General features: G+C 55.5%; 1 protein-coding gene across 8 annotated transcripts; it reads right to left on the reverse strand.

Annotated features, from left to right (window-relative positions):
- Window positions 1-1,434: 1,434 nt before the first annotated feature.
- RARG (retinoic acid receptor gamma) lies at window positions 1,435-23,665 on the reverse strand. 8 transcript variants are annotated; one of them, XM_049883258.1, is made up of 11 exons: window positions 23,408-23,632; window positions 22,590-22,656; window positions 18,304-18,319; window positions 17,988-18,080; window positions 6,631-6,779; window positions 6,096-6,294; window positions 5,280-5,440; window positions 4,879-5,055; window positions 4,126-4,330; window positions 3,521-3,679; window positions 1,435-2,721 (listed from the first exon to the last, which is right to left on the reverse strand). In XM_049883258.1, the coding sequence occupies exons 4-11, from the start codon at window positions 18,049-18,051 to the stop codon at window positions 2,531-2,533; spliced, it is 1,305 nt and encodes a 434-aa protein (XP_049739215.1). In that variant the 5' UTR covers window positions 18,052-18,080; window positions 18,304-18,319; window positions 22,590-22,656; window positions 23,408-23,632; the 3' UTR covers window positions 1,435-2,530. The 8 variants fall into 8 exon arrangements, with proteins under 8 accessions (XP_049739215.1, XP_049739209.1, XP_049739212.1 ...); XM_049883252.1 differs by having other exon boundaries at window positions 17,988-18,319; window positions 23,408-23,665; XM_049883255.1 differs by having other exon boundaries at window positions 6,096-6,237; window positions 17,988-18,319.
- Window positions 23,666-26,103: the final 2,438 nt, after the last annotated feature.

The raw sequence follows: 26,103 nt of genomic DNA on the forward strand, positions 1-26,103 counted from the left end.
AGGTCCCAGGGGCCAAGATGGGAAGGCCTGGAAGAGGCAAAATGAGGAACTGGGAGAAGCAGAGTGTACTGAGGCAATCTTGAAGCCTGCAAGGAGATCTGCTTGCAGGTTGATGAGATTCGCCCCCTGCCCACGCTTGACCACAGGGAGCTTTGAAAGGAAACTGAACCCTGAATTCTGGTTCACAGTTCTGTTTCCCCTACAGGCACTCCTTGAGGGGAGGGACCAGCTCCACAGGACTCCCTGCTGTAGCCACAGCACCTAGCACAGTGCCCATCTCACAGTAGGTCCTCAATAAATGTCAGATGGGTTGTAGCTGCTGGTAGGAGGCAGTTGGGGGAGAAAGGGCAGTGGGAGAGGCTCTTCTACCCTGCCCCCACAGCCAGGGAGGTTACCATGGCAATGGCCCCTCCTTCCCCCAGGCCCTGTGGTTTCCTCTGTAGCTTCTTTCACTTTCTTCTTCTGCTTTGCCCCCACTCCGCTCTCCTCCCTGTAACCCTCTATCCAGCCTCCACATCCTCAACTTCCCTCTCCCATATGCACACAGATCACGGGTGAAGAACGCCAAGGACAAAGCAGGCAAGGCACTGTCTCAGGGAAGCAGGTGGGTCACAGGGGAGGTAAGAGGCCAAGGGAGTGACAGTGAGGTTGGAGGGGGTCCAAAGGCAAAGCATCCTAGGGGCAGGGAGAGCTATTAGGAGAGAAGGTAACAATGGGGTCATAGAGGGTGAGTGGAGGTCGGTCATGGGGTGAAGACAGGAATCAGAAGGGGTAGAGGGAGTGAGTCATAAGGTGATAATGGGGTCACAGGTATGAGTGCTCTCTGGGTGAGAGGCTGGGATACAACAGAAACACTGTAACACATGCAGGCTGTGCTTTTAAACTTTTCTAGGGCCAGGAACCTCCCTAAGAACAAAAGGAGAGTGCAATGGACCCTTCCCCAGAAAAGGGCAGATCTGCACATACACATAACTGGGAGGGGAAGGAGGGGAACATGTTCAGAGACCTCTGAAGCCCATTCATGGCTTCCCTGAGGTCCATAAAACTCACTGCCATAAAGTTGATTCCGACTCATAGCAACACTACAGGACACAGGAGAACTGATGCATAGGGTTTCCAAGGAGTGGCTGTGGATTAGAACTGCCGACCTTTTGGTTAGCGGTTGAATGCTCAATCTCTACACCACCAGAGGTCCATAGGATCCAATGTTAAGAACCATACTTCTTGACTGGGAGGCACCTGACACTCAGTTGCCCCCACACCTGGCCCCATCTGATTCAGGTGCATTTTCATCCCATTTCCTTTGTTCCTCTAAGCAAGCTGCCAAATCCAGTAGTTTAGTTTACCCTCGTCACCCAGTTCCCTCTCCATCCAGCTTCCCAGCCCATTGGCCAGTCATTTCCCCTACCACCTCCTAGAGGGAGCCACATGCTATGAGTTTCCATCACTTTATTTTGCAAAAATAGAAAACTCAGCAACACGCGATACAGCTGGGTGGAGGGGAGATGTAAACAGAGGGGTAGGGGACAGCACCCTGACCCCCCAGAGAAAAAGGGGAGCCAGTGGGAATCTTATTCGGCAGCTAAATACAAACTGGGGATTGGAGGAAGAAGGGAGGAATCACAGGGGCCCCGGGCTCCCCCTCCCAAGACCCCTGGAGGAGGGGTCAATTCCAGGGTGTAAACAAAAGCTAATAAATAAATAGAGGCTTCCTCTGGGTCAGGGTGGGATCAGCTAAGCAGCGCCTCTCCCTGGGCCAAGCTGCTCTGGGGTCAAGGGGGAAGGCACTAAGGGGAGAGGGATCCCCTGGCCCCTCTGTAGTGTAGGAGGGTCCCTGCCCCATGGCTGAGATGGGGGGCAGAGGGAGCCCAAGGCACATGGCAGGGCTGGGGGAGGGGCTTGTAACGGAGGGCACAGGGTAAACTCTGGACCCAAGCAAAGAGGTGCAGACTGGACCTGCATCTGTCCCTTTCACCCTCTGGCCCCCACAGAAATGCAGGGTCCAGCCTGCCCCCACCCTGAACCTAGCACAGGGATGGGTGCACAGAGGGCAGCGTGCACCCAGCAGGTGCATTACGCAGCATTAGGCACCAAGGGTAGGGGCAAGAGAGTGGGCTCAGCCCTCCCCTTGCACCCCCATTTGGTCTCTAGTGTTCCCGTTTGCTCCCAGAGGCCTAAGCACCTGGCAGGGGGAGGGCTGTGAATGGCAGGATTTTCCTCCTGCCCCAGGGAGCCTGGGACCCTGGTATCTGAGGGGCAGCGCTGAGATTTTAGAGTCCAGACCCAGGCTCACCCCTCTGCCCTCTCTCCTGGTGGGAGCAGGGCAGGCCCCCGGAATTGGAGGGGGAGCCAGTCAGAGCAAGAAGGGGGTGAACAAGGCACCCCTGGAAACTTTGGCAAAAACAAGGAGCTGGCTGGAAGGGGTGGGGAGAGGGCAGAACAGGTCCTCTCCCAGTCACTGATGGTGTCTGGGAGATGGTCAGTCTGCTGCCTGGAGCCCCAACCCCCACAGCAGGGGAAGTCAGGGGCCCTAGTCAGGCTGGGGGCTTTGGCCCCCTTTGCCCTGGCCCCTAGGAACCTCATCCTCGCTGGAGGCCTTGGGATGAGGGCCAGGCTGCGAGGAGTCGTCCTCAAACATTTCGGGGTTCTCCAGCATCTCCTGGATCAGGGGAGGCATTGGGCCTGGAATCTCCATCTTCAGGGTAATGGCCCTTTCTGCTCCTGCAATGAAGAAGCAAAGAGACTCAGGGAGACAGAGGCACATGCCCATTGAGGCCACTTACCTTTCTCAACTGTCCTTTGACTCTCTTCTGGGTACCCCCAGCACAGGCCTGCCACCTCTTTGTCCTCAGCTCATCCTTTCCTCTACTTGAGGGTTGCTGTGGGTGACTCTTCTGCCTGGACCCTCTACCTGGTCTTCTCTGCCAAGCCAACTGCCTATTCATCCCATTCCTTCAGGACGTCTTCTCAAAGATCACACTGCTCCCAACTTCCAGCTCCAACCCTTAGGCACCCCACCTCTAATGTTCAAAGTTTGCCTGTTGTTCCTAGGCCCATTCTTAATAACATTTATAGTAATAGCTAATATTTACACAACGCTTACTATGTGCCAGGCATCCTCCTAAACAAGCACTGTCCAACAGAACTTTCTGTGATAATGGGATATCTGCTCCGTTCAACACAATAGTCACTGGATACATGTGCCTACTTAGCTTTGAAATGGGGCTAATAAAACTGAGAAATTGATTTTTAATTCAGTGCAGTTCCAAGTTCACTGGGTATTAATTCAATTCTCACAATAACCTTAAGAGGTAGTATGGGTATATCTCATTTTATAAACAGGAAAATGGGTGTACAAAAAGTAAAGGGATTTTCCCAAAGTCTCCCCGCTAGTAGGTAGCCCCAGTGTAGACCTCCTGCTTCTCAAGCCCTCTGTTCTTGTCTTTTCCTGTCCACCTGTCTGCCTTGGGAGACCAGCAGCTCCAGGAAGACAAAGAGGGAAAGCTCACTCCTGACTAACCCTTGGTGCTGATGCCCCGGAGGTCGGTGATCTTCATGAGCATCCTTGGGAACATGTAGGGCTGGCTGGGCCGCCGGCGCCGGGTGTACAGCCTCAGGGCTTCCAGCAGTGGCTCCTGAAGCTTGTCTACCTTTTCAGGTTCCTCTAGGTCCATGCGGTCTGTGATTACAAGTACAGTGGAGTGAGAGGGGCAGAACCTGAAGGAAGGGGAGGACAATGACAGGTGGCTAATCCCCAACTGACCCTGCCCTATGGGCCTCCAGACCTCAAACTCTGTTCCATCAGACCCTCACCTATCATCCTTGAGCCCCACCCTGCTCCAAGCCCTGTACCTTCTCCCCTTCAGTAAGAGGCTTTCTATGAGACATCGACCCAAACACCACTCCTGCCTATTTCAGCACCAATATCTGGCATCTCTTCAGCAACCCCTGGGTCTGCCATTCTTTTTTGTCCTGTGTTGCAGGCTGCTAGGAAGCCTGTACTAGATCAGAGAAGTCTGTGGATGTGGCCAAGGCCTATGGCCGGGTCCCAGTCAGCCAAGACAGAGATCAGGTATGGGTGTGGTGGGAAAGAACCCAAGCAAATACCAGGGGGTACCCCTGCACCTCCGCAGATGAGACAGATGGCACTGAGCAGCCCTGTCTCTGTGTCATCCATCTCCAGCGGCAGGAGTTGCCCAGCAAAGGCAAAGACGAGGTCTGTGAGGGGCCCGAAGCCGGCATTGTGCATCTGGGTCCGGTTCAGGGTCAGCCCATCAGAGAAGGTCATGGTGTCCTGCTCTGGGGTGTACCGCGTGCAGATCCGCAGCATCTAGAGGAGGTGGAGAAAGGGGTAGGGTTATTGTTGGCTCTGGAGAGGGCCATATATAGTGGATAGGGAGTAAAGGGAAGATGAGTGGGGGGAGGCACAGCAGGAGGTGTTTGAGGAAAGCAAGGAGGTTGGGTCCAGACCAAGTGCCTACAGCAGGCATGGGGAGGGAATGCAAAGAGGTGGAGGAGCTGATACTTGGGAAGGGGAGGTCCTGAGAAGACAGGAGTTGGCAAGGGGTCCAAAAGTCTAGGACCAGTCTTACGGGCAGGGTTAAGAGAAAAAGAGCTTGGGAATCTGGTAGAGGAGGTCTGGGGAGTCCACGGTTTGGGGGGAGATCAGGAAATCTTTGTTTGGACCAAGGAATTGTTGAGCGTCTCATATAAGAGTCAGGCTATGGAAGGGGTTTGAATTTGGCCAAGTCTGGGATGTAAAGTGCTTTCAGAGTTGTAAAAGGCTCCAGTAGAGCTGGTCAGGGAGGAATGAAGATACAGAGACCAGAGAGGAGATGCTCAGCTGGGTGGCTGAGGTAGGTGCAAGGCCCAACCTACCAGGATGTCCAGGCAGGCAGCCTTGAGCAGAGTGATCTGGTCAGCAATGCTCAGCCCTGTAAAGCCGGGCACCCGCTTGGCAAATTCCACGATCTTGATGATGCACTTGGTGGCCAGCTCACTGAACTTGTCCCACAGCCCTAGATCCAGCTGTACCCGGTGGTCTGCACTGGAGTTCTAGCGAGAAGAGAGGATTGGAAGGCATACTAAGGCTCACTCCTGGGACTTCTTTCTTTCCGCCAATACCCCAAACTCTTCCCTCTGCATACTCCCATGGTACCCCTTCTGATGTCTCCTTGTCTCAGTGCCAGACCACAGCCTCCAACACAACCCCTACCCATTCCCCAAAGTGACTAGTGCCTGCCTGCACTAGGGCTACACAGGTTCCGCAGGTTCCTCACCGTGGTGTATTTGCCCAGCTGGCAGAGTGAGGGGAAGGTCTCCTGATGGGCTTTGCTGACCTTGGTGATAAGTTCTTCTAACTGGGGGCTCAGCTCATAGCTGTCAGGTGACCCTTCTTCCTTCACCTCTTTCTTCTTCTTGTTCCGATCATTCCGCACGGCTTAGGAGTGGAGGAAGGAGCAAGAAGAGTCAGGCCCCTCAGAACTTTCGTCTGGGTGTCCTCTCTCACCCTGATTTAATGTGCTCAATTCCAACCATGAACATTTATTCCCTGGGCCCAAACAGTGCCTCAGTTTCCCCATCTCCTAGATTAACTCCTACACCCAGGCTGGCTCTCCCCAGCCCCACCCAGGGCCTGCAGCCCCTGCTCCCTCCCCAGGCCACTTGGCTCCATCCTGCCCTTCCTGTCACCCTGCAGGAGCTGGGGGGGGGGGGCAGGATATGCAGGCAGCAGGATATCCACTTATAGCCTTGGCAGCACAATGGCAGGGGGGAGGCACCCCAGATACACTTCAGGCTCAGTCCTGTGGATGGGGGAGGGGACTGGCAAGCCCCCCACTTCCCCACAAAACAAGGGGAACAGACCCTAATTCCCATTCACTCATTTAGAGGAAGGATTAAGCCCAGAGCGTAGAGGGGGAAAGGGTGAGGTCTTCTGGGTATAGGAACTAATCAAATAGGACTGGCCAGGGAGAAGGCAGTACCCCAGGGCAGGCTAGGTCTCAGAGGTCAGGGAGAGGCGGAGCCGATGGGAAGAGGGTGGCCACCACAGGGAGAACGGGAGTGTTCCTGCCCAGGCAGGGCTAGGGGCCTACCTTCCTTGGACATGCCTACTTCGAAGCACTTCTGTAGCCTGCAGTATTGGCAGCGATTCCGAGTCACCTTGTTGATGATACAGTTTTTGTCACGGTGGCATGTATACACCATGTTCTTCTGGATGCTACGACGGAAGAAGCCCTGGAAGAAGCCCGAGACCCACCATGGGGTTGCCGCTCCTGCCCACAGGAGGGGTCCCTGCTGAGGAGGAAGGGGGTAGGCTCTGGGTTTTTCTCCTTTTAAAGCCCACGTTTGTGAAATTGAGGAAATTCCTGGACAGGCTAAGCAGCCAGGTGTAGGAGGTGGTCACTGAGGCAGGATGCTGGGAGTACCAGCCTCTCATAGGCCTTACAGGTTGCCCTGGGCCTAACCCAGTAGTCAATCCACTAACCACCTGTGTGCAAAAGAGCCCCCTCCCACCCCACATGTGCCCACTCCCCCACAGCATCTCACCCCTCTGGTCTGGCCCCTGGTCTCTGATCTTACCCAGGTTAACTCCAGACCCCAATCCACCCAACCCCACCACATACACACCTTGCAGCCTTCACAAGAGCTGACACCATAGTGGTAGCCAGAGGACTTGTCATTGCACACGAAGCACGGCTTGTAGACCCGAGGAGGTGGAGGAGGTGAGGGTGAGCTGGGTACCATCTCCTCTGAGCTGGTGCTCTGCGTCTCCACCGCTGGGGGGAAAGGAGTGATGTGAAGGTTGAGGGAGAAGGACCTCTCAGGTCTCCAGGAGTCCTCATCATACATACTCCAATCCACTTCCTCCTCCAGCCCAGTGGTGACAACGCCATCACTACCACAGTGCACTAGTCCCAACAACCATGGATAGCCCTACAGAAAACATTCCAAGAAACCCCCTAACAACCACTATTACTACAGCTCATTGGGATCCTAGCCCACCTCTCCTGGTTTGGCCAACCTCTGCCACAATAATGCCAGCCCTAGCCCTATATGACACTGCTCAATTCTCTAAATTCCAGGCCAAGGCCATCCTAGAAGTTAGCTTCTCTGGGCCTCAGTTTCCCCAACTATAAAGTGAGTTAAGTTATGGCCCTGCCAGTTCTGCAGTCTCTAGTAGCCCCCAGGTCTTTCCCTGTCACTTTGGCCACTCTTTGTCAGGTAGTCTACCTCCCACCATCCTCCTCCCCATGATACAATAGATTTGGGGGCGGCAGGCAATTACAGGCCACCTGTAGCCGGCAGCTGGAAGAATGACCTGCTGGGATAATCAGTTGGTAGAACAGGACCTCATTTTCTCTCAAGTAGTACCGGGTAGATAATCCTCGAGCTTCTCCCTCATGTTGTTGTTAGCTGCCATCGAGTCGGCCCCCAGACTCATGGAGACCCCACGTGTTAGAGCAGAACTGAGCTCCATAGGATTTTCTTGGCTATCATCTTTATGGAAACAGATTACCACCAGGACTTTCTTTCGCAGTGCTGCTGGGTAGGTTCCAACCGTCATCCTTTTCGTTGGTAAAAAAAAAACTCATTTTCGTTGAGCTGATTTTGACTCGTAGCGGCCCTATTGGACAGAGTAGAACTGCCCCAGAGATTTGGTTGGTAGCCGAATGCTACCCAGGGACATTTTACCCCTCCTACCATTCCTCGAATAACCGCTAATGTCCTTTTCCACAAAAGCCACTGAAACAGTGAAGCAAATGGGATATAGATGTCAGGAAGGTAGGTCAGGGGATATGCAATGGCCTTATTTTACACCTGAAGAAACTGAGGTCAAGGGAGGGAAGTGGCCAGCCCAGAGCCACACTACCAGTAAAAGGAGGAGGCAAGGTTCTCTGGTCTTCTAACTAGATCTAAATGCCCATAAGGCAGAGAAGCTGGGGAATGGGACACTGGGGTATTTGCTTAGATCCTCAGGTGTAGAAACTGTTGGGGGTGGGGTACAGCAAACCAGAGAAGTCAGGTGACAGTGGGTATACAGGGCTGATGGGGGAGGGGATGTGTCTCAATCACAGCTCAAAAGGGGTCTCAGCCCATGCCTCAGATAGCATGTGGAGGGCACCCTCTTTGCAGGGGGCTGCTGAGTAATCTTTTTTGTGTGTGTGGTTGATCTTCAGAGACTAGGAGAATCTATAAATTATTCAACCTGTAAAACCTGTTACCCAAACCTGGAAGGCCCGATTTAATGCAAGAAAACCCTAAGACCTCCCTAAAAAGTATCCCATACGCCCAGCTCATGAACATCTTCTTTCTAACCCTCTGCAGCCCGCCTGGTAAGAAGTCTGCTCAAATGCAGCCAGAAGGGCAGAAGGAAAGTCCAGGATGCCTAGGTTCCAGCCTAGCTCCATCCACCCAACGAGAGGGAAGCCCTCCCCACCCCCAACACACACACACACACACACACACACTCAATTAACATAAGAATCCTGCTGGAGTGAGATTCCCCCATGAAAAAGGAGAGAAAGCAGGGAGGAAAGAAGGGCACTTGGGTCTATTCAAGACTGGGGGCAGGGGACTCCAGAAGGGCTCCTGTTAAGAGATGTGGGGAGGGCTGGGATATCTTTCAGGACCTCCCCTCCTCTCCACAGGCCCACCATGTTGTCCTCTGAGGGTACATGTCTGCCCAAGGGCCTGTGCGTGGGGTGGTGCTCACTCCAGTGCTGACGCTCTCCTGCCCGCAGAGCGCTGCCTCATTTCCTCTCTTACGCAAGGGTCTGGGTGCGGTCAGACTGGCATGGGGCAGTGTCAGCCAATTATAAGACTGGAGGCCACAGGGAGGCAGGCCTGGGGGCAGCTTTTCCCATCTAAGTGGTACTGTCAACCCATTCTCAACACCCCTGTGGCACATTCCCGGCTCCCTGAACCCTAAAGCGCATCCCAGTGACTCTGAGGTCAATTGGGGGGTGGACGGTGCAAGAAGGCAAACTGAATCTACTCCACCTGGACTCCCTCTTCAGCCCTGGGCTAAGACCCACCACGGGGATGCTGCTTCTGCCCATGGCAGGAACCCCTTGGCCGGACTGGCTAGGCCAGGGCAGGGGCCCCTGCTGAGGAGGAGGGGTGTGGGCTCTAGGTTTTTCTCCTTTTAAAGCCCAAATTGCTGAAATTGAGGAAATTCCTGGCCAGGCTGAGCGGAGCTTCAAACAAACTCTTTATAACCGGCTGTAAACGCTCCCAGCTGCGAGGCCCAGGCTGAGAAGCCCAGGACTCTCGGTCTGACACACATCTCCCTGGAGAATGGAGAGACACACACTCTCTGAAATGACAACAGCACATAGGGCACAAACCAGGCATATCGATGGGCTTTTATACCACGACCAGACCCTGGCACAGAGGAACACACAGGCAAAAAGGCACACTCATTCGAGCCGCATGAGGGAGGTGAATGCACAAGTCACAAAGCCGATACGCAACACCAGCACTGGAGTTCGTATTTGCAAGTGAGCAGCTACCACCATAAAAACACCCAGCCTGCCAACACAGCACCAAGACTCCAGCCTCCAAACATGCACAAACACACCATCCGGCCCTCCCCTCAGAGGACCTCTTTCCTTCCCTGGTTTAGACACACAGGTCTAAACTACTTTCCCTCTGAAAGTGTGTGGGAGCAGGCCCGAGGCTGGTTTTGTCTGGCTCACCAGGACCCTAGAGGCCAAATTATTAGTCCAAATTTAAATACAAAAACATAATGCCAGCCTGAAAAGGGCTGGGGTCTCCACCCAGCCCCCACAAAAAGCCCTTCCTGGGAGATGCCTCTACCTTCGCCCCCACCCTCACCTACCCTTGTTTCCCATCCTATTGGGCAATGAGAGGAAGATTAAGAATTCTCAAAGATTTGGTGCAAAGCAATAGTTCGAGGCTTTCTCCACCCTTTAAATGCCACACTTTTCATTCTTGCCTCATCCCAGCCAAGACTACGGTCTCCTGTTTGCCACCTCCCTCTTCAGGCTCCCAGTCTTTAAATCTGAGCAGTTCTGTTCTAGAACCAAAGACAAAAAAAAACAGCCTAACTTGTAAACAGCGCTGCCGAGTGCCAAGGAGCGAGGCGCGTTGGCGGGGGCTCAGTGACCCGGCGTGCGCACTCCCCCAGCGCCCGCGCCCCGCCCGCCGCCCGCCCCTTCTGAGCGTGCCCTACACCCCTCGTTCCTAGACGTCGGCACCGGGGCTGCAAGCGCAGCTCCAGTCCAGGGCAAATTTGGGGGGGTGTTTCAGGCTTCCCTCTCGGCCCCTCCCCATACCTCACCCCCGCCAAGCACTGTAGCCCAGGCTTCAAAGACGCCTCTCATCTGGACTTCATTTTTACTGCCTCTCAGTCAGTCCCCAGCTTTTTATTACCGGTCTGGAAAGGGGTTCCAGGGCCCCAGGCCTGGCATCTCCCGTTTCACAGAGGGGAGAGGATGGATATTTGGGGACCCAGTACTTGTACTCCCACTGCCATCTCCAGGCCACCCCACTGCACACACAGACTTCGCTTTAAACTTTCCGCTTCCTGCTGAAGTTGTGTGTGTTGGAGCCATAGGGAAAGTCACTGCTCTTCACACAACCGCAACACACATTTACAAACTTTTTTCTTTCTGAAATGGGGCGTGGGGGCAGAGCCCAGCTTTCTCCCTATGCGCACAGCCCCTTCCACGCCGCGCGGAGGACACACAGGATGCACTCTCGCACACATCACTTTCCAAAACCGCCCCCGCAGCCACGCAGGGGCACACGCCCTCCCGCCCTCACGCCACAAACATCCCCCACACAGGGCCACGCGGACCTGCCAACCCTATCCGAGGGCGACAGTCCGTGGAGAAACCCCTACACCTACACCCACACGCCCTAGGGAAGGTGCTGCATACTCCAGGGATTCGCACGCTCTGCAAAATATCTTTTACACTCCCAGCTTCCCACACGGACTTTACAAAACGCCACCCACGGTCCTTCGGGCGGCAGACTTGCGGGCACAACTACCAACACATCTCGGTCTCTCCCTACCCCCAGGAACTCTGGAGTGGCAACAACCATACATCCTAGCTAAACACCCACCATAAAAACCACACACACTCCAAACACTATTGCACACACCCAAAAGAGTCGCTGAGGCCCCCACGTTTAAAGGGCCAGTACCCCACTTTCCCACACCCGCCCCTCACATTTAAAGGGCCAGTATCTCCGCTTGTACCCCAGTTCTACCCGTTGCCCACGGAAAGAGTGAACCCCTGCCTCTCCTGCACCCCACACCCCATCGCCTGTCTCCGGTACCTACATTGCAGACTGGCGGGTTGCGGCCAGGCAAAAGGCTCAAGTCCGGCGAAACAGGAGCTGCCGGTGGCTCTGCGCAGCAAGCCGGCCCCGGGCCCCGCCGCGCCGTACAGTCGTCGCGGGCCCGGGGCAAACGTTTCCATGCAGTCGTACATGGCGACCCGGCTTAGAGGGAAGCTGGGTGCTAGGAACACCAAGGGCCAGCAGCCGACTCCCCCTCCTCCCCTGGCGGCGCCCCGCTCCTGGAGGGGGGAGGGGGAGGGCTAGCACTCGGCGCCGGTCTGCATGGGAGGTAAGGGCTGGGCGGGGAAGAGGGGGATCCCCAGCAGGGAAAAGGGACTGGGTGGGGCGCGAAGCCGGGGCTGCCGCTACAGCTGCGGTCCGGTTCACTCTGGGCGCCTCAACAGCCAGCACTGGGGAGACCTTTTGTAAAAGCGAAGCCCGGAGGGGTGGGGGGTGGGGCTTGGAGAGCGGAGAGGGCCGGGCACCAAGATGATCAGAGCTGGGAGTGGAGCGCACACACTTACACATACATACAATTCGCTGCGCGGCGCGCGAGCTTGCTTAGACAAACATTCGTGCATGCGTTTATCTTGGCAGGCACCACGCAATTGCAAGCATGCGATAGTGCACATATATGCCTGCATGCACCTTAAATCATATATGCATACGCGTGTGTGCAAGCACACCTAGCTCGAGAGAACGGTTGCAAGCCATCTCTCTCCAGAGCCCGAAGGCTTTGCACGCATCTGCACTTAGGCGCGTGCCCTGGTCGAGGATGGGGGAAGGAGTGGAGGAACCAAGCACACGCATTTCCTTTTCATAGAGTTCTACCCCTCTCGCCCGCCAACACTCCCTCTTTCACACAAGTCAATACAGGCAGGCGTGTCAAGTATGACTGGGGAGAGGAGAACGTGGCGGTCCCCTGCGCGCGGCAGTCCTCTAGTGCCTGGGGACCTGAGCTACCTACACGCCCATCCCTCTCTCATTCCCAGGCCTGGCTCCTCCTTCTCCCTACGAGCGCGCGCTTGAGGCCAAACAGTACATTCCTGCGGCTCAGCGCGCGCAGCCTCCTCCTTCCTTCCCGTCCTCCCCACCCCCGGTCCAAGGGCCGGAGCGCGCTCCCGCCGTGAACTCTCCGGGAACCCCCCTCGGGGCGGGTGGCCGGGCGCGCTCACCTCCTCCTGACCCGGCCCCGCCCCACCCCGCCCAGGCCGTCGCCAGCGCTGCCGCGGAGTCCCCCCGCCCCCTCCAGCTCGGCCCAGAGTCTACCCCTCCTAGCCGAAGCTGTGCTCCCTCCGCCGCGTCCCGGGCCGCCTCCCTCCAAGTCTTCGAAGCGCCATCCCACGACTGACGCTCCCTAGCGCCTCAAATGCCTCTCTCACTGCCTCTTCCTCGAATGTTATACTTCACTTTCATACCATTAAACTACCCCCAAAACTGTCCCTTCAGTGCCAAGTGAGCCTCGGACGAAATTGCCCTCCAGAGTGCCAAGAGTTTCTACTACGCCAGTTGCCCCCAAAGTGCCAAGTGCCCCCTCGGCAATAACAGCACTTCTGTCCTCAGGGTTATTAAATACCCGCACCACAGGCAACAACTGCCCCTCTTCCCCTTCAGCGCCGCGCCACACTTAAAACTTAGTGCCCCTCAAATCTCCAAGGATCGCTTCACCGTTCCCCGGGTTGCCCCTTCCGGGCACTGAGCGCCCTCGCTCGGCGGAGGGGGTGAGGGGGGCGGGGGTTTGGCCACGTCATGAGTTTGCCCGTGCCGGGCCGAATCGGGGGCCCTAGCCCGGGGACAGCGCCAGCGGCGGCGACTCCCGGAAACCACCCCCTCCCCCGCACCCCACCCGCCGTCCTCCCGGCCGCCCGGCGGGCCTGCCCAGCCGGCTCTGTCAGCGCCGCTCGCACGGGGAGCGTCGGGGGAGCGGGAACGGGAGCGGCGCCCGGCCCGGCCCCTTCCCCCGCCCGGCGGCGGTGGCTGGGCCAGGGCGGGGCGCACTTTTCTAAGAATCTGTTGTACCGGGCGGGGGGCACATTGGGGTGCTGCAGGAGTGGGGGGCCAGTTTGGAAGAATAAAGAGCAGGAAGGGGTGCCAGAGTAGGGAGGAAGGCGGGCGAGGAGGAGGGGCCCGGGTGGCTGCCGGGGACTGAGAGGTGGCAGGGCTGGGGGGCAGGGCTGGGAAGGAAGGCCGGGCTTGCGGATGGGGGGGACGCGGGGTGGCAGGGCTGACTGTGGGGTTTGAAGCAGGGATGGAGAGGGAATGCAGTGTTCTTTTCAAACCTGAGTGAGCTCTCGTTCTTGCCCCTGAGCCCCAAATACCCCACTTCGGAATCCAGCCCCCCCCCCAAAAAAGGGGGTGATACATTTCTGAACTGGAATTTGGCCAGTGGCAACAACATAAATACGAAATGGAGAGCACCCCAAAAACAAAGGCGAATGAGCCCTGATTAGTCAACTTCAGGCTGTCAGTCAGTCTCCCCCCCACCTTCCCCCTCCGAAATCTGAAAGATCCCAATTAAGTCAGGCCTGCCTGGTTGGTAATTAGAACCAGAAGTGGCCAGGCCACACGGAGGGGGGTTGGGAGTAGGGCACAGGAGGAGTAGGGGGAGGGCTTCAGGAAGCCATGAGTCCTCAGTGGCCCCCCTTTCTTTTCACCAGATGCACCCCACTCCTCATCACCCATCTGTGTGCGCTTCCCAGGCATCGCAGGGAGAAGGGGGCTTTTGGGATTATGCATTAGGGTGTCTGGCCCACCCTTCCCATCAACTCCAAGTCCAAGTTCTAGACAGACTTAGTACAACCTTGGGGAGAATATAAGAGGATGGGGGGAATCTAGTGCCCCCACTTTTCCCCAAAGTCCCCCCAGCCCTTATTGCAGCAATTAGACCCATTAGCCTTCTAGCATTTCATGGGAACCAGATGTTCTCCGCCAGTCTGGTGGGAGTATAAGGGGGGGCTGCTGCCTGACTCACCCCCTTCCCTATGATCCCCACCACCAAGGAGCACCCCCACCTCCAGTAAGAGCCTCACAAAGGCAAGGTCCCAGAGGCAAACAGGACTGTACCCCTCCCCACCAACAAGGCTATTAGCTAGCACTCAGAGTCTTGCACCGTCAACCTTCAGAGTCCCTACCACCCTGGCAAGGATGAGTCTGGCCAGCGAGGGACTGTGGGGGAGAGACAACTAACTCCTTATGCCCCCCTTTCTGAATAGGGCTTAAGGATAACTGGCTCTGAATTCCTCTAGCTAAATTCTCCTTTTCTTACAAAACCCTCACTCAAAAATTGAAGAGTGGGCATTTCAAAGCAAAGCAGGCCCTGCCTGCCTCAAAGGGTAAATCCTAACTTTGGAGTCCCACCTGAAGGGTGGATAGCCCAGGGCTATGGGAGGGGTCTCTGGAGGAGGGGACAGCAGAAGCAGGGGGGGAGTAGGGAGGTGTGAATGGAGGACGGGGCCCAAAGCAGGGATGTGAGGAGCACTGGGTAGGATGGGGGCTGGGACCGGGTAGGGGGCCAGGAGAGGGGGGTGCAGCCTGGGCCCCAGCGGCGGCGGCTTGCCCAGCTCCCCCCGCCGGAGAGGTTTCCTGTTGTAATCAAAGCCCCGTTTGTGTCGGCCTAGAGCTGGAGCTGGAGGAGGAGAGAGCAGGGGAGGGGAGGGGAAAGGAGGCAGTAGGCTGGGGTTTTTTCCTAGAGAAGGCCTCACTGCCGCTGTTTGCCACCCCTACCCGCCTGCTTGTTCTCCTTGCCTCTCCCAGCATCTGGGTTCTCCCTGTATCTGCGCCTTTTGGCCTGTGTATCTCTCCCTCATCTTGTTTCGGTCTGTGAGTCTCTCTTTTTCAGTTTCCTTAAAGTAGGACTCTTTCTTTCCTTGTGCCAGCCTGTCCTCAGTTTCTCCATGTGACTTAATGTAGTGAAATCAGAGCTGTGTGCTTGTCCCATACACACAGTCCGATGGCTGGGGCACCATCACCAGGGACAAAGGACAAACTGAGCCAGGTCCTCAGAACCACAGCTATCTCCTCGAAAGGAGGAGAGCAAGGCTTCCTTTCCCTCCTATCGCACTCCGTTCCCCTGTACTTTTGATAAAGTAAACATACAACATACTAGTGTTCACGTGGAGATACGGGGACACAGACACCAAGGTTTCATGTACACACACACACCCCTCTGCTTTCTCATGCACACAGGCCTGTGCTTGCCTGGCCAGGACATGCTCTCCTCACCTCTCCCTTCCTCCTCTGCATGGTTCTGAGATGCCTGCCTCACCCACTCCGGCCCCTGGAGAGCCCCAAGAGGTGGGGCAGGACTGCTTTTCTCAACAAGGAGATCCCTGAGGTGCCAGGGACCCAGCAATAGAATCTAGGAGCCAATCCCAGGGAGAAGTTCCAGGCTCCTTCTCAGACTACTCTGCCTCTCATAGAATAAGAAACACAGGGTGATGAGAGAGACACAGACCCTAGGTGAGTATGGCTTTGGCATCAGACGTAAGCTTCTAATGCCTCTCCATTGGATGGTGCGAGGCGAAAAGGGACTGCAGGTCAGAGAAATGAGCAACAGCACCCTCTCACTCTGGCTACCCTGACTTTGGGAGATTACCCAAACTCCAGAATCCCTCCCCCCTCCTCTGCCTCCCTCTCTACTACCACAAAGCACTGCATGCCCCACCCCCTCCAAACATGTCCCACCCCCTCCAAGCCTTCTGGGCCAAAGCCTCCCCTTCCTCCCTACCCCAACACTGCCTCTCTGCCCAGGCCTGTTCCCCTCTGCCAGCCGCACCCTCCCCAGCTACCTGCCCTAGTTCTGGCTCCTCCCTCAGATTTCTCCTCGCAGCCCCCCTCCTTCAGGGCAGCCTTTGGGGATGGACCCCTTCCCTCCCTTAACCTCACTTTGAACCCTGACCTAGATGTCAACATGTCCAGGGCACAGGGGCACAAGGAGAACTTTGCTGGGGACTGACTATTGGCTCTCAGGATTTTCCCCAGCCATTCCCACCCCACTACCATTCTTGTTCTCTTCTCCCTCCTAACTTCAGCTCCTTTAGTTGCCTCTCCCAGAACCTAGGAGAAATCAAGTCCCAAGAGACTGAGTTATATGGTTCCCTGCAAGAAGTATATTCATGTGGGGAGAGTGGTTCCATCCCACCTCCCCAGGCCCCTGGGACAGACTCATGGAGGTGAAAAAGGGGTAGGGAGAAGCCCAGCTGGGGCTTCCAAAAAGGGGGTCTTTGTGCTCTCTTGCTCACCTGCATGCCCCCCAAATAACCCCTGTTGGACTACAGACATGCCACTGGCAGGCCTCACCGAACACCAGACACACCATCAGCAGCCCTATTAAATACCTCCTTACTCCTCACACTGACTCTTTGTTGCACACACAGGAATTTTGTATATGAACAGAGTCTCAGGAAGATGTCGTGCATACACACTGCACGTGGTCTTCCCACATTTGCACACATGTGCTTACAAACACACACACCTTCTCCAGATGAGCACATTCTTTCCAGTGGAGCTGCCAGCCTAGTCTAGTTACCCCCTTGCACACACACACACACACACACACACACACACACACACACCCCGAGTGCCCCCCTCTTGAAGGCAGGGTCCCTTCTCTTCCACTTCTTTCCTTAAGTTTGTGGAGCAATAAAGGATATGTCTTTTCTCTTTTTTATCTTTTCATCTCTGTCTCTGTCTCTCTAGAACTGTTACTCTCTCTTAATTTCTTTTCCAGTCACTTTCCCTTCTTTTCAAGTGAGGCCTTCTCTTCAACAGCTGACATGCTGACCCTTTACCCCACTAAACCTAGCATGCCAGCCCCCCAGGCCATTGGCTCCCCCACCAGTAATGGCCTGGCTAGGAGGAATAACTATAAAGTGAGAGGAGAGGGGACCCAGAGGAGGAGAAGCTCAAGCTTTGCCTGGCTGTCAGCACTCAAAGGCTTAGCCCAAAGAGGGCAGGCTTGGGGAACAAGTAGGGATCTGCACGGTGCGTGGGCAATATGCCAGACCTGGAGGGAGAGGAGGAGTCCAGAACCCACATGACTGGAAGAGAAGATGCTTCTGGAATACCCTCTCCACCTCCCCAGATTACTTGTGGCGTAAGAGCCATCTTCTTTGCGACTGTTTGCATCCTTCCCAGAACCAAGCAGGAGAGTCTCCTGAGCCCACACATCTTTGGACACCTAGCACTAGATTTCTTCTTTTTTGCAACCTCCTCCTAATTCAGAACAATTTCACCTCTTAATCACAGAGCCACCTGACTGGCCTCCAGACTCTTCTACTTCCCAGTCCAGCTTCCCCCACCTGCCACTGCATGCAGACAGCAGCCTCAGACTTCACCAGACCCGCCCTTGGCTGCCCGCGCAAAGGTGTTCTCCTCTGCGAGTTGACTGACTCAGTAAGAAATGTCAGCCTTCAGCCAGCTACACTTTCTAGATCCCCAATTTTAGGCCTGCCACTTCCTCATCCTATTTGAACAGGAGACCTCACATTTGCAAATACTTCGTTTGCTCCATCCCACTGCCATCCAAACCCCCTCATTACCACCACTGCCACCTTCTACATTAGATCAAACCCTGCCTTCTTTCCTAATTGGGGTGCCAATTTTCTGTATCACCCACCCTCCAAGTGCCCTCCTGTTTCCACTTGCCCTCATCTCCCAAGATCCCTGAGACTCACACAGAGAGGCCATCTCCTTGGGGAGGTCAGGCTGGCCCAGGCCCCGGAAGCTAGGGCTCAGCATCTCGAATGGTGGAGACCCTCTGAGTGCTCCTGGGAAGGCAAAGGGGAAGCCAGCCCCTGGGTAGCCAGATCCAGGCCCCAGGGCACTAGTTGCAAAAAGTCGCTCCTTATTGGTGGCCATGGCAGCAGCGGTGTGTGAAGCTGAGTCCCCTGGGGTCTGCGGTGGGTAGGGGTGATCTTCAGCCACAGCCCCCGCCCATACCCACTGCCCCAGCTTGGGAGGCTCCGTGCCCGCCCTGCCTGGCCTGCTCACTGGGGCTCCAAGAGTCCTAGGAAGAAACAGAAAAAGGGGGAGTAAGAGAATGGTCACTTTGAGGTTCCAACTGACCCCTCTCTCAGTTGAAGCCTTGTCCCTCTGTGCTACTCCTGTTTGTTCTGCTCAGGCTCAGGGGCATGGTAGAGGGGTAAAAGAGGCAGGGCAGGGGGCTATGCAGCTCGGAGAAACTCTCCAGATTAGCTCCAGGAAGTGTAAACTGAGGTTCAGAGGTGAATAATGGTCTGAGGACTCCTAGGCTGAGAAGCGGCCACTTATTACACACCCACTGTATGCTGGGCACTTGATAAGCACCCACTGTATGCCGGGCACTGGGCTGGACATTTGATTTAAGCTTCACATGAATCCTGTGAAATAGGAACTATGATTCCCATTTTTGCAGGCCAGGAAACTATGGTTAAATGGCTGGGTTACGGTCACATGGCTGTAAACGGTGGGTGGTGGAGCCAAGATTCAAACTCTCTACCACCCTGGAGATACATACATATATATATATAGGTAAAGCACCTGGCTGCTCACTGAAAGGTTGGAGGTTCGAACCCACCCAGTGGCTCCGAGGGAGGAAGACCTAGTGATATGCTCTGATAAGATAACACCCCAGAAAACCCTATGGGCAATTCTATTCCATCACACGGTGTTGCTATGAATCTGAATCTATTTGATGACACTAACAACAACTGCATACATTTATACATACATCTGTTGTAACTTTGGGGCCCTTTAACTCCTGGGAAAGAACTATAGTGTAATGTTTAGGAGCACAAATTCTACAGCCAGACTATTTGAATTGCTATCGCCACCACTTGCTAGCTGTGGGACCCTGAGCCTGTTACTGAAATTCTCTGGGCCTCGGTTTCCTCATATGTAAAACATGAATAGTAATAATAGAGCCCAGGTCATAAGATTATTGTTAAGATTAAATAATCTATGGGAAGTGTTCAGGATAAAGTAGGGCACATTCTAAATGCTATATAAACCAGTTGCCATGGGGTCAACACTGACTCATAATGACCCCATGTGTGTCAGAGTAGAGCTATGCTACACAGGGTTTTCAATGGCTGATTTTTTTGAAGTAGATTGCCAGGCCTTTCTTCTGAGGCACTTCTGGGTGGACTCGAACTTCCAACCTTTCAGTTAGCAGATGAGCACATTAACTGTTTGCACCAAATTAGCGCCAAATGCTATATAAGTATCTCATATTATTTTTCTTTGTACCTTCTCTTTTTCCATAAACCAAAAACCCACTGCCGTTGAGTCGATTCCGACTCATAGCGACCCTATAGGACAGAGTAGAACTGCCCCATAGAGTTTCCAAGGAGCGCCTGGCGGATTCAAACTGCCGACCTTTTGGTTAGCAACCGTAGCACTTAACCACCACGCCACCAGGGTTTCCTTATCTCTTTTACTTAGCCTTTCCTTCTGTCTTCCTCAATACTTCCAATTTCCCCTCCCAGTTCTTCTCTGTCTCCAGTTATCCCTCATTTCCTAACCACTTTTGCACCCTGTCCTTCAATTCCACAGACACTGATAAACCTCCACTCTGTACCCGGTGCAATGCCGGGGAGCTCCTCTCCTTGTCTTCTACATAATTTGTTTCTCCATCTCCTTTTCTCTTTCTTTTCTGGGCTCCCTGCTTCTGAAAGCCCTCTCTGCATCTTCCCCTACCTCAGATGTAGCCTGTTCCCTAAGACGAGATTTTTAACTGGAGCCCAGGAGAGAAGAAGCCAAAGAGCAGAAATGAGAATCCTTGGGCCAGGCTGATGGTTCCTCTCTTGATACTAACTGCGAAAGGCTGACTTTCCTAGGAGCCCCAGAGCTACTCACATCTTTGGGGAGTTACTGGGCCTGGAAGAGAGAGTCACCAGGGCCTGGGCACCTCCTTCACCAGCCAGAATCTTAACAGGCTGACATGAAGAAGGGTAGAGGACAACAGAGAGCGAAACACATAGACACTACCGAGCGGGCAGGCCCAGAGGTAGGTGACAGGTATTTCTGTATCTCTTTCCATCAGTATTTACTTCTAGAATCAATAGTTCTCAGTCTTTGTACCTCCCCCTCGTCCCCCTTTTTCTTCTTTTTCTTTTCTATGCCCCATCTACCTTGGCCTTCAAGACCGAGGTTAAATTGCTATGGTGGTTGCTGGAACTTAGACCCTAACACCACTACCTCTCACTCAGCCCCAAAGCATGAAGCATCCCCTGCCCCTTACCAGGCACTACCCATCTGCCCAGCACGCTCAGCTTCTTTAGCCCATTGTCTCCCCAGGCCCTAAAAGTCTGAACTTCAAGCCCCTAAGGTCCTTCTCTTTTTCTTTCCCCTACTCCCTAAAGTCCTGCCCCTGATAGAACCCAGGTGGAGCCAGGAGTCCGGGGCCCCTGAGGCCCCTGGGCCATAGCTCAACAGGCCAACAGGCTGGGCCACATTCCAGGTAGATTAACCTCCAATGCCAAGGGTGAGAAGCTACTAGAGGCCCCCCCTCCCACCCATATTCCCCAGACTCAGCTTAGCCTGGGAGCCTGGCTCTGTTCTGGCCCTGATTGTCTTGCCTCTCACCTGAGATGGGATACAAAGATCTAAGGGTGGGGCAGGAGGACTTCGTGGGCAGGGGGGGAGGGGGGATCCCAGACAGCGATGCTCAGACTTTTGGTCCTCATCAGGTAATGAAACTCATAAAAGAGCCAAGGGCAGGCCACCTCTCCCTGGCTTCCTCCTATTTTGCCTCAGGGAGGGACTTGGGAGTTGAATGAAAAGAGGAAGGGGGCAGAGATTCATCCCACCTTTGAGCCTCAATTTCTCTGCCTAGGCTAGGAAGGGAAGGGGAGGGTCTCAAGTGTGGTGTGGAGGAAGGGACCAGGAATTGAAGACATTGGTGCAGAGTGTAAAATGAAATCCTAAACTAGGGACCCAGATACCTTAGTTCTTTGGGGAACGTGTAGAAGGGAGAGAACGCTTCTTTCTTCTAGAGATGGCACCTCAGATGGGGTGGGGGGTCATTAGGGAGAAGGGGCTCTTACAGAGCTGCTTCTCTTAGAGCTGAGGTGGAGCTGAGGGGAGGGCATGGATGAAGGGGGCTGCCGGATGGAGGGGGGGCATCTCCCTACCGCCCTGCCCGCTCCAGAGCCTGGAACAAAGCCTCTCTTGTCGGCTGCTCTCCACCCGCTGCCCCCCTCCCCTCTGTATAAACACGACCACCTTTTTCCATGACCCCATCCCTAGCCTGGGCGGAGAACCCAGGCATCCTCTGCTCTAGCCTGGGCCCCCAGCCTGCTCCCCAGGAGGCAGCGGTGGCAGCCTGGGTTTCCTTGGCCTTGTGCCACTCCTGGGGGAGTCCAGACCCTTGAGTCTCCACCTCTCATCCCCAGGTGCCCTCCCTCCACCCCACTGGCCCCAGGGAGGGGCACTGCCCAGGAGGAAGGCAGGCAATGCCAGTGGAATGTGTGTGGGCATCAGAGGGCACGGGCAGGGTGGGGCAGAGGGGGAACTGGAGGTGCCAGTTAGGTGGCTTTCTGAGCCAGGGGTGGGGGTGTGCCAGGTTGGGGGGCGTGCCCTGTGCTGCCTGCCAGGCTCTGAGCCACAGCCTGTGTGTGTCTGTGTATGTGTGTGTGTGTCTATTTGGGAAGGGATACCCCAGCACCCTGCACACACTCCCCCCATGCCCCTCCCCCATCCTCATCTCTTCTTTTCTTGCCTTAAGGATGTGGGGTGCTGGTAGGGGCAGATTATCCATAGGTAAGGTAAGCACGGTGCTTACGTTGCTTACCAGATCATCTGTAGTGAACAATTTTACATTTTGTCACCACATCAAAGAGTCTGCTTCTAAGTATGGCTGGCATCTGTCTCTCTCCCAACCCCACAGCACCTTCCTACAGAATCAAAGCCTCTTTCTAAATTTACAATCCCTGACAGGGCAGATGGCTCAATAAGCAAGGTAAGCAACAGCTTACTTGTACTTACTAATCAGCAGTGAACAATTTCACATGGGTTTCACCATATCTTTCACTATAGATGATCTCGTAAGCAAGGTAAGCACTGTGCTTACTCTGCCTATTGGATAATCTGCCCCTAGTTACTGGCTGTGATCCTCAACTTCAACTCAGCATCAGAGGAGTGACAGTGAGGGCAGAAGTTTGGGACTTGAGGACTGGGATTTCAGCTGCCTTGGACACGGGCCTTGAAGGGACACAGTCACCTCTGCTACTTGCCCTATAGACCCTTTTTCCAACGCCCCTGTGTCCCCTCAGGCCACCAACCATACACACTCTTACCTTCTGGCCACCTGCAGAGATTCCCTCCTACATACTGGGTCAGGTTGAGGGGACTGGGCTGTAACTGCTAAAGACAGAGAGGCAGTGTCAGTCAGCTTCCAGGACTAGGACTCCTGGGTCCATGTCCCATTGTCTGTTGTCTTCCTGCTCTTCCTTTGTTCCATTTGGGCTCCCCTCAAGAATACTGCAGAGGAGTCCCCCACTTTGTCTGGAAGGAGCCAGGACTCACACTTATGGTTGGGGATATGTCAGAAGGAACCTTGGACTGGTGTTCCAAGGACACTTCACAGACCCCCTATTCTATCCACTTGTCCCTCCAAATTTCTGCACCCAGAGGGCCGGGATCATTTGCCAAGGACCCTTCTCTTGCCCTTCCAAGGTCCAAGCTGTGCCATTCCACTTGGACTAGTTTGGACCATAAAATCCACCCCTCAGAGCTTCCCAGGGAAGCCTCAGAGAGGGCAGTCCGGTCCCTCCCCACAGGGGGACCCCCTCCTTCTCTCAGGCTCCAAACACAAAAGTAGGAGAAATGCTCCCGGGCTGAAGACCCTTCCCCAGATGCCCTCCCACGCTGCTTACCAAAATGAAGGGTAGATAACCAAGCCCATCCCCAGACTCTCTAAAAAAGCTTCCCTATTCCCTTCGCACACCGGGGCTGACCCCCAAGTCTGGGCAGGAAGCCCCCTCAAGCCCTGCGAATAGCCTAACAAGACCAGAGGGAACGACCCGGGTCCGCAGCGCTCCCTCGCCCATCCCACCGCTCCGGAGGACCCAGGCGTCCGAGCGGGCAGACAAGCCTGCTTCCCCGCCTGACTCACCTGGAGGGGGAGGGAGGGGGAAGGAAGGCCGAGGAGCCCCGAGGTCCCGGCGTCAGGCGGTCGCAGGATGGAGCGTCGCAGTGTCAGGGGCTCGTGGTAATGGGGGTTGGGGGGCGGGGGGGCAAGGCTCTAGGCTGGGACTGTCCCGGGGCCTCTAGGAGCCCGCCTGCCCACGTGACCGCCCCAAAATATCCGACACATTTTCTCCCAAACCGCACTCTGACTCTGCAGGCGGGGACACGGAAAATATTTTCTTTCTTTTTCTCCCTCCCCACCCCCCACCTCCCTCCCTGCCCGGCTCCCTCCTCCCCCTCCCGCCCTTGCTCCTCCCTCCCCTGCCGCCTGCCCCTGCCCGGTTCCCTCTTCGGTGCCCTGGGGCTAGGGGGCGAGGGGGGGTAGGAGGGGGGTTGGGCGGGGCGGCCCAGGACGCCTGGGTCTCTGCCCCTCCCATTTGCTGGGCTTCCTTGGCTCCATCCCCAGAGAGGCCGGGCAAGGCTGGCAGAGTAGGTCAGTGTCCTGGTCTCCATGATGCCACCCTTTCTCCTTAACACTTTTCCCCATCCTGCTATTTAGGGGGACTGGCTAAGTTGTCTCTGGCCAGGCTGTGGTTGGGTGATGCCAGTCCCTCCTACCTCTCCAGGGCAGGCAGTGGGGGCTGCACCCATGCCCTTCCAGGGGTGGAGTGATGGGGCAGGGGTATGGCACAGCAGATGCCATTGTCCTTACCCTTTGCTTAGCCTTCACTGCAGGTAAAAGTAGTCTCTCATTTCCCTTGCCTATGCCAGAGGGTTCTTTGGTCCCAAGTGCAAACTAATGAGGGTTGTAGGGGGTGCTGAGGCCTGGGCACGCAGACCTCTCTCCTGCCCTGGCTTGACTAAGCTTGGAAGTTAGGGCCCCTGGGTCTCTGGCTGTCAATGTTGTCCCCACCTTTAGACTTGGATCTGGAGGGGGAAGGACTGGGGTAGGGTAGGGGGAATCATCCGGAGCTGGGAGTGGGAGGAGCCATGCGCTGGGTGTGAAGGAGAAAGCCCAGGCAAAGGGTGTGTGTCTGCCTTAGCCAGAGCTTGCCTGCCTGCCTGCCTGCCTGCCTGCCTGCCTGCCTGCCTGCCTGCCTGCCTGCCTGCCTGCCTGCCTGCCTGCCTGCCTGCCTGCCTGCCTGCCTGCCTGCCTGCCTGCCTGCCTGCCTGCCTGCCTGCCTTGTAGATACACCATAAATGTTGACTCTGTGTGTGTGTGTGTCTGTGTGTGTGTGTGCTTGTGTACAGTCAGTGTCTAATGGGGACAGCCTCTGACTTCAACATGACCATCACAGACTGTCAGCCCTAAGGTGGGAACCCAGGGGTTTTACTCTCCAAGGCTGGAGAGAGAGATGCACAAAGGACCTTCCCTGGCAACACTCCCAGGGTGGTCAGCACTTGGGACCTGGACTCCTGAGTCACATCACATTTTCCGTATTGGAATTACTCTGCTCTGTCTTTGCTGTCACCCTGGAGGCCAGGTGTCCTCCCTCCTGGGAAAGGCCACTTTGGCAGCCAGAGTCAGGTGAAGGGGAGGGAAGAGAAGAGGCATGTTGTGACCATCTCAGGAGAGCCTGGACACATCAATAGGGGTGCAGACAAGGCCCTCCTTTTCACTCCAGGGGTGGGAAGAACTGGGAGTAGGTACTCCAGGGTCCCGTCCCCAGGTGGCCTGGCTGCTGTTGACTTTGCTTGGTTACCCTGGGAGCAACTCTCAGCAGTGTGGGAGGAGTGAGTGTCAGGGAGTTGGACCCAGGCTTCCAGGCTGGGATGGGATGGCAGCCCCGCCTATGTGGCAGGGCTTAAACTGGGAGGCAGCAAAGTTAACCCCTCCTGTCCTGGTGGTGCCTGGCGGAAGGAGGGAAGGCCCAGCTGCGGTTTGGGAATGTGGCCCCAATTTCTCCCCTCCCCCCCAACAGCACATCTGTACTTGGTTTACAGTGAATGAGTCTCCTGTCCTCGGGAACCAGGCAAGGGCACCACTCCCTCCCTGGCTGGGCATCCTGACACAGAACCAGGCACCACCCCCATGACGCGCTCCCTGCTGGGATCGCCTCTCTCAGCTCTCCCCCTTCTCTTTCTTCAGAGGGGCTCAGGGCTGGGCTGGGAGGTCAAGAGCTGGAGCTCTGAGATTATGTGGCCAGGGTAGCAGATGGGGACAGGGAAGCTAAAACAGGGGACAAAACACTTGGGGTAGCCTCAAATGGGAAAAGATTCCATTTGTCTCTGCCCTCTTCTTTGTCGAGGTTTGTCTTGTCTGCCTCTGACTTTGTCTCTGGTGGGCATTTGTCCATCCATCCATCTTAGTAACTGTAACTCTTCCCTTCTGGCAGCCTCCTTTGTCCCCAGTCAGCCACAGCAGCCAGGGGGGCGATGCCCGGGAAGACCCGCCCTATGCCAGCTCCTGCCTTCGGAATTCCCAATGCCACCTTCGCCCCCTCTCCTGCCCCTCCCCAGGACCTAACAACTGGGGTCTGTTTGCTGCAGCAGGCTGGAAGTCAAACCAAACAGCAAAGGCAGATTGGGGAGTAGGGAGGAGGGACATCAAGAGGAGGTCAGATTCTTCTCCCTGCCCTTCACTCCCCATCCTGCAATGGAGCCAGTGTTTTGCCCAGGATTCCAGAAGCAGGCTTGGAGAGAGGGCCCCTCAGTTTGGGAACTGGTGGAGGGGGCTCCCTT

The sequence above is a fragment of the Elephas maximus genome, chromosome 4 (assembly GCF_024166365.1).
Source record: "Elephas maximus indicus isolate mEleMax1 chromosome 4, mEleMax1 primary haplotype, whole genome shotgun sequence".
Taxonomy (NCBI): domain Eukaryota; kingdom Metazoa; phylum Chordata; class Mammalia; order Proboscidea; family Elephantidae; genus Elephas; species Elephas maximus.

Bases quoted from the DNA above. Each gene is read 5' to 3' on its own strand.
- RARG (XM_049883251.1), bottom strand. From the start codon at position 7,567: ATGACGGTTGGAACCTACCCAGCAGCACTGCGAAAGAAAGTCCTGGTG. The intron at 6,295-6,630 runs GTGTGTATGTGG...CCTCCTCAGCAG, and splicing joins GCTCTTGTGAAGGCTGCAAG to GGACCCCTCCTGTGGGCAGG. The intron at 4,331-4,878 runs GTAGGTTGGGCC...CACCTCCTCTAG, and splicing joins CTGCCTGCCTGGACATCCTG to ATGCTGCGGATCTGCACGCG.